The sequence below is a fragment of the Habropoda laboriosa genome, unplaced genomic scaffold, assembly GCF_001263275.1.
Source record: "Habropoda laboriosa isolate 0110345459 unplaced genomic scaffold, ASM126327v1 scaffold212, whole genome shotgun sequence".
Taxonomy (NCBI): Eukaryota; Metazoa; Arthropoda; class Insecta; order Hymenoptera; family Apidae; genus Habropoda; species Habropoda laboriosa.
Window position 1 is genome coordinate 240,862 of NW_017100509.1, and position 7,814 is coordinate 248,675.

Below are 7,814 nucleotides of genomic sequence, written 5' to 3' on the forward strand. Positions count from 1 at the left end.
TGCTCTAATCTCATACGGTTCGTATTTCCAAGTGATATATTGTCGTTGATTTCATAGGTTGCGTTGTTCGTTCTATGGTGTTACGGCAGCAAATTTCTGCCGACAATAATCACGATAGTTTTATCGCAGTGTCTCTCATTTTTAACTCTGTGCCCTACTTACACAACAGACTCTAAGTGCCTGTATGTGTATCCCGATGCACATGGGGAAGTTTCATGGGGTGGTTGGGGCAATAAACCGAACGTCATTTTAGTGATACAACATTTCGCCTTATCGTTGTTAGTCTTACACTTAGGTAACAAAAAACAAAACTCCATTATTCCTTAGTGTGTTTTTTTTTTTTTTTTTTTTGATAATCATTTATTTAAGCCAATTATACGACTCGGTAGTGTATTCAAACATATTTCATATATTTCTCTTCTTCTTGCACAGTAACAATATCCGTAGGCTTTGTACATAGAGAGTATTCCATTTGGAAGAAACAGCCTTTTAATAATTACGTATGGTTTTTAAGTGCATTTATAGCGTGAGTATAGCACATCTTTTATTCTCTTCCTCTTCAAACGTACGCCTGTGTAATTTACATATCCCTACTGTATTTTGTCGCTTCTAGATTATGCGCACAAGCAGCATTCTCAGGAACTGTATTTTGCAAATTTTGGAAAGAGGAGGGGCAAAGCATCGAAGACTTCCCCTTACACCTTCCTTTATTTTTCTTAGTTTCGTTGCCGTTGATTTTCACAATTAACGAACTGATCAAGTGGCAAGAGATTAAGTGAGTATAGAAATATTTTCGAACATTCGCCGAGTAATTAAATTAACAACGTCGAATACTTTCAGAGTAAACGTAAGGTATCAAAAGAGGGCACGGTTAGAATTTGGTACAAAACTTGGGATGAATTCGCCGTTTTAAAGAATTTTTGATCCTACATACGATAAAAGAACAAAGAAACAATACAAAAGGGACGCGAAGGTAAAAATAGCCAAATAACGATAAGATATGTATATATATACGGATTACAAGTTAAGAATACAAAAATACTCAAATTTCGCATAATACCGTTACTGTATTACACTATAGTTTTTCTGTGAAAATTGTCCAGATCTTTAACTTATTAGTTATTTTTCCTGAAATGTATTAAAAAAGAAAAGAAAAGGGAAAAACAAAAACAGTTTAACCTAGAGTGTAATCTTACACAGGTAACGTTACACACACAGACATACACACATTACGATACGAATTTATTCGGATAGTTGTAAATTGTTTAACGCTTTGAAGGTGTTTTGAAATCTTCTATCTGAAACGATCAAATGAATCTTATCCAGGGGGCAAATTTTTACACGGCCTCGCGGTGTAACAATTGAAATTAGTATTGAAAACGCGAGCAGTTTTGAAATGTGTATAATTGTTTTCATAATTCGATAACTTAATGTCAAAGTGTTTATATTTTTGTATAATACGAAACGATACGGTATTTTATATTTTAGAAATTAACGTGTCGCCGAGGTGGCACCCACTGTTGCAGGCTAATATCATACAATGTGTTTCGTTTCGAATTGCAAATGTTGTACATAAATACTGTGCAATATTTTGATTTTTATCTTGTTGATATTTAACTTCTCGAAATCTCAAACTTCTTGCAAAAAAGAAAGTCGAATTATTCAATTTTAGATGGTATCGAACAATTTCAATTCAAACTTAAATGCAATTTGTACGGATCGAAAGCTACAGGCTAATTTCCCGAATTATTCTGCGATATTTGGATTTTCGTTGATTAAATAACAACAAGGATAAAAGAATGTACGACACGAAATGTTGAAATATTACTGCTACCTAGATTTAACAAGTCTAGTATTATTCGTAGTAAATATGTATTTTGTTGTGTTCCTATAGAGAATAATTTATTTTTAGTAATCAAAAGGAATACTGTTTTTAATCAAGTTTCTTAGAATGTCTGTATTGCATGACTACGGTTATATCGTTTGCAAGCATTATTTCTGCGCGAATGTTTCAAACCAAGTGGCTTTGTCAACCACTATAATTTTGCAGTTAGCCGGTAGAGTGAAAAAAGTTAATACCTAAAAATGAAAGACCATTCTAGTATACGAGGTATTACGGATTTATGTAATTTCTGCTAAAAGAAACTTTTAGCCCTGATTTTATTCAGTCAATTTTATAGGAACTGATTTTCTCTTTTACGTATACGTTATAATATTATTACAGAACTATACGTAGTTCAATGTCGAACGTGTGTATAGTTCATTTGAAATCTGTGCTTCGTTACATCGATGTATAATTTCAATTTGTAGAAGAAGAAAAAGAAACAAACAATTTTTACAACATTACTGTTTTATGTATATTACTAAAAACAAAACAACAACACAACTTTTATATGTTTGATTTTTATAGAAAGTATTCGAAAGTTTGGTTAAAATATAACGACTGTAAAATAATTGCCAAGTTTAAAATAAATTTTTTCTTTAAATTTCACATTACTTTTATTCCTTTTTCGTTGCAAACTTTCCATTTAAACGAGCGACTAGAATTATACAAATTGTCGATTAAAAAGAAAAAGAATAAGTACTTCCGATAACTAATTTCAAATATCAAAGAAAACATGGCGTTCTGGTGGAAGAAACTGCACAAAAAATGTAAGATCATCTTTTACAATCGTTTATTGTCCTTTGTAATGTGATCAAAATTAACACGATAAACGTGACGAAACAGATAATACTGGAATGTACAGCCTCGTATAATAATTTCGGCGAGAATACTGACCACACGAATAAATGATGCCGCTGAATACTGATTATAATCGTGTAAATAGCTACAGGCAGCAATCTCCAAGTAACATATGTTTTGCTAATTTGTGAAACGATCTCTTGTGTACTAGAAAAAAAAAAAAAAAAAAAAAATACAACGTGTATACATAATTTCTTTCAGGAATTTCAACAGCTGAATTGAAATTTTAGAAACTACTCACTCGTAAGGATGCTGCAAAATTGCATGATAAACGAACAAAAGGTAAGCCAGAACCGGTGCCGAATAGGTAATAGTTAGCAACATTGAACCGTTTATAAATGGCATATACGACTGTATAACGACATAACCGGCGGCCACATCAATAGTCGCTAAACTGTTAGAATTCCCCTGTAGACGATTAATTTCACGTATGAGATTCGAGCTTGGTTTGCCTGAATATTCGATTATTACCTGGTAGAAGTAAAACATATTGCCAATCCAAGCATACAGAAACGTGTTGATATCTTGCGCAACGTCGCTTTTAACTATCTCGCGAATTACACTACTGAAAATAATCTCGAACGGCAAAAGTATGAGATTATGGGGTTGATGGAGGATCGCTGTGATCATGATCCACATTCGTACGATAAAATGCAATGTAATTCTTAAAAAGATTATCCTATTGTATCTGATCGTCACTGCCAAACGATAAACATAATTCAGAGTATTTATTGCGAGTAGAAACAAATAAATTTGTACTTCGTATGTACCTCTGTAAAAAGAATCAACGTTGAAATTGCAATTTTAAGGTATCTGTTCGGTTTCTCGATGGAAGCTTACCTAGATTGAGGGTAAAATGGTATTTTGATAACGTTATTGTTACACATATGACGAAGATAAATACACGTACTAGCTATGGAATTCAATATTAACGACTGTTGTTTGTACTTTTTATCCTCGTGAATAAAGTCGATCCATATCAAGAGTGCAAGACCTGAGGGAATGGTTTCAGACACTTGAAGTAGGTATTCATATTGTGAACACGTGAGTGTTAATTTATAATTTAATTACCGGTAATGAGCACAATCGTCATGCCCAACGTGGTTTCTTCTTCAATTAAAAAACCGGCTATATCGGGAAGATGAGCGTATTTATCTCCTGTGCTGTTTAATTTTCGAAGAATTCTATGTCCTATCAGTAGCAACAAAAGTTTGATACAAATTTGCGCCTGTACGTATTGTTGGTAATTTTTGTGGCTGAAATTTAATATTCGCAGCTTAACGTCTCTTCGGTGATCTAGTATTTCGTACTGTGAAAAAATTGTTCTTACGATCGTAGATGTAAAAAAAATTTGGTAATCGAGTTGTAGAGTAAGAGTACAAGGATTGTGGCCCAATAGAAATACCAAGTTTGATGTTCTTCCTCCACGAAGCTACTACCACCAAGGCTAATTGTATGCACAAGTGCACCAAATACAAGCAGCCACTTTCCTATCCAATTTTCAGTTTTCTAATTTTTCGAAAGGAACATATTACCACGTGTATCGAATTTTTAAGTTTGTTTTACATTGTGTTGCTTTTACCTCGAATGAAAGAAAGTTGAAATCTTTTATGCTGGCAAGTAAGTAAGAATTTATAATTGATACAATTATTATACATGATACTATGACAATGGTGATCGAGCTCTTTGACTGGAGTAATGATATGTCTTCACAACTCCAGAAATAATTTACCAATATCCAAGACAGTATATTTGAAACAATGAAAAATGTGAGATTTTTTAAGGAAACTGATTGAGAGAATACTTTCCCCATTAGAATGTAAATAATCTGAAAGAATTGTTAAACTATTCTACAGGCACAATTTAAAATAACCAATTATCAAAGTAAATTCTGATTCTTACATGACTCAAGAAAAATATGGCTACTGTTATTAACTGGAAATCATATTTTACTGCACTATTTATGAGCATTTCTTTCATTCCCTTTAGTGCAGTTTGATAGGAAGACACAATATCATCTGTCATGTCATTTGGATGATCTTTAGTGTTCAACCATGCATTATGAAGCTTTATTGCCTCCAAATATTTCTGATATGCATCTGGAATGATATGCAAGTGTGTCATATTGTTCAAAGAATTATCTCATATAGTTCAAAGAATCACCACTTTACTTACATTGAGACTTATAGTCAACTAGCTGTTGGAAATGAGTCAACACTTGTTTTGCATTGTAATAAAGTATGAATAATCTTTTTGCAATAGGCAAATCGTATATACTGTCTACAAAGACAGTTCCTATGTTGGAAAATGGTATTGGTATTCCCAAGATAACAGACAAAGTGGATGCAATATCTACTTGTGATATTTCTCTGAAATTGTTGGGATTTTGAAGACATTCTCCACCAATTGCAATGAAAGGTACAAGCGTCTCTGATGTTGTTGAACCACCATGACCACCAGAATCTTTCATACCATGATCCCCACAAATAATAAATAAAGTAGAATCATTATTTCGATTCTGCAGATAAGAAATTTACACTACTTTTTCAAAGGTAAAAAATAAATAATGTTTCTTTTCATTAGCAACAAGAGAAACTTTTTGAATGCACCTACCCATTCTTGAACCTTAGATTGAATCCTTGCAATTATACCATCCATTTCTTTAAGTTTAGTTTTAATGAGTGAACTGAATGGTCCATGAACATGACCAATATGGTCAAGTCCTAGATAATGAAGGATCATTACAGACCAGTCATTGTTACTATATAATTCTTTACCTAAATGCCTAGTCACATTATTATCAACCTAAATTTAAGAGTTTTACTATGTGTGACAGTGCAATTACTATATAACAGTTTAATGATGATAAAAGTGTAAAATACCTCTGTAAAATCTGTTACAACAAATGATGTAGTACCATCGTAACGATCAAATATAGAGGGAAATAATGTGACCCAAGTGTCATCTCCATAAAATACTGATTTATAACCAGCCTGTTTTGCTTGATAAAGTACACTATCGCTAGAAATTGGTTTACTCCCAAAATTTAAAGCAACATCAATGAAATTTGGTATTGTACCAGTGGTAATTGCCTAAGTTGAATAAAATGTTATCCTGTTTATATTTTTTTAACTTTTAGAATATAAAAGACTAAAAATTTGACACCTTTATTCTAGGCATTGTAACAGTTGGGGGCTGTACTTTGGCTTGTAATAAACAAGCTGAAGAATTTGCTAAGAGGCTACTGGTTACATGCATTGCAACCTTTCCCACTGATCCTGTTATAAAATCCCATCTCAATGCATCAATAACCATAATGATCAATTTTTTTACCATTGGTTGATATAATGTATTTGTTTTTATTCTGGAATATACATGCAATGCAATTAAAAAAAAATTATCGACCATTCTCTCATTCACCTATACATTTTTCTTTCACAGAATTACTCAACTCACCTCACATTTTCTATAAATTTTGGTACATTATCTTGTGTTGCTTTAGTATTATCATAATTTACCAAAGGAAAGAAGCCATACAAGAACAGTGCAATCGACAAAGGTCCAATGAAAATAATATATAATAATACAATAATATTTTTATTCACTTCCTTTTCTGTAACTGAAGAAAAGGAAATGTATGTACTTAAAAAATATTGTCAATTTAAATGATTCACTATTACATTGTATTAAAATATATATTTTGGATTCATAACTGTACCTCTCATGTTTGTTATAATTACTGATTTCAATAATTTTTAAATATAATTTTTTTAATATCTTTTTCAATCCTCATTTTCTTACGAGAGAAATGTTACAATTTATATTTCTAAATTATTCTTTCATTTACTGTGATAGCAAAGTATCTTTCTACATTGTTTTTAATTATATAAAAAATTCTCATGTTTTACAAGACAAACGCGGCAAACTTATCTCATCCCTTCGCGATGGCGGCAAAATTTTAAGATAAATAGAACTAGCCATTACGACATGTTCTTACTACATTTTCAAAATCGTATGAACAAATAATCGACGCATCCAATAGTAAAAAATAAGGGCATTACTGTTACATAATTTTGACTATTTCGCAAGAATATATACACGTTATAACGGTGAAGTCCAAAATTCTCAACAAGGGTTACCAACCAGCCCCAAATTTGATACAATTGAATGTATGTAAATGTTTTTTTATGAATAAATGATTAAACTGTGTTTTATATTTGAATCTCTGCGCTTCTATCGGTTTTAAATCGATTAAAAATTTTACGAAAAGCGATTGCTCCAGTTTATGGAAATAATGTTAATTAAAAATCGCGCTCTATTTCGTTGATAAAACGCGAACACAATCCGATCAATAAGTGGAAGCGGACTTTATTTTATCAAGTAGAATCCACTCAGTCAGTGAGCACACGCAGCGACGCAATATGTTTCGGTAATCAGAATTTCAACATAGCACAGTTTCTTGCTTTTCATCTCTAAGTTAAACTATCATATTGTTTGACTAATTTAATATAATGTGAGTATGTGAAATTAATGAGAATAATTTTCTCTCGTTTCTACAAAAGAAAAATTGTTCTTATCCAGAAAATTAGTTATGCATGAAAATTTTCTACTTTTTTTAAAATAACAAATTGTACACGTTATTTGTAATTATCAATTTAAACGAGTAGATAAATTTTTGGGTGAAAATAATGTGAAGGAAATCTACAGAATCCTAACATAATTTCAGATAGAAATGGCATCAACAGAAGAAAGTTGGAAGGAAGCAACTGAAGGTTTAGACAGTGATGTCTGTGATACATGGTTGGCAAAATTACAGGAGGCTTATTCAGAGGAAAAACGTACCTACAATAATTTAGGTTCTCTTTGTGATAAATTGAACTGTTACTATGAGATTAAAGATAACTTAAAGAATCCTCAAGCTGTGCTTCTTGCCTTATTTTTTCAAAAGTAAGTAAATAAGAAACACCAAAGTGAAGAAGCCATATCAAATAAACTGCAATTGTGTTATAGCTTTGAATATGATCCCAAAGCTTTAGATGGAGGAATTAAAAATTTGGAACATTTTAATGCA

The 7,814-nt window shown here is 31.8% G+C and overlaps 3 protein-coding genes across 3 annotated transcripts in view; 2 read left to right on the plus strand and 1 right to left on the minus strand.

Annotated features, from left to right (window-relative positions):
* The window catches only part of LOC108576222 (transmembrane protein 94), a 9,976-nt gene extending 9,012 nt beyond the window's left edge, over positions 1-964 (plus strand). The window contains exons 24-27 of the mRNA XM_017939176.1: positions 58-295; positions 433-526; positions 614-775; positions 841-964. Coding sequence (XP_017794665.1) covers positions 58-295; positions 433-526; positions 614-775; positions 841-913 — 567 coding nt within the window. The 3' untranslated portion in view covers positions 914-964. The remainder of the gene's footprint in view (positions 1-57; positions 296-432; positions 527-613; positions 776-840) is intronic.
* A 1,694-nt stretch (positions 965-2,658) lies between these two features.
* Positions 2,659-6,468, minus strand: LOC108576161 (GPI ethanolamine phosphate transferase 2). The gene is made up of 14 exons (XM_017939105.1): positions 6,462-6,468; positions 6,200-6,362; positions 5,909-6,107; positions 5,626-5,835; positions 5,357-5,548; positions 4,919-5,261; positions 4,646-4,842; positions 4,326-4,571; positions 4,074-4,252; positions 3,815-3,999; positions 3,584-3,737; positions 3,215-3,515; positions 2,985-3,151; positions 2,659-2,890 (listed from the first exon to the last, which is right to left on the minus strand). Exons 1-14 carry the CDS (start codon positions 6,466-6,468, stop codon positions 2,659-2,661), a joined length of 2,775 nt encoding a protein of 924 aa, XP_017794594.1.
* Positions 6,469-7,154: 686 nt separating this feature from the next.
* Positions 7,155-7,814, plus strand: part of LOC108576263 — a 1,195-nt gene continuing 535 nt past the window's right edge. Inside the window, exons 1-3 of the mRNA XM_017939222.1 lie at positions 7,155-7,256; positions 7,470-7,690; positions 7,754-7,811. Of these exons, the coding sequence (XP_017794711.1) occupies positions 7,476-7,690; positions 7,754-7,811 (273 nt within the window). The 5' untranslated portion in view covers positions 7,155-7,256; positions 7,470-7,475. The remainder of the gene's footprint in view (positions 7,257-7,469; positions 7,691-7,753; positions 7,812-7,814) is intronic.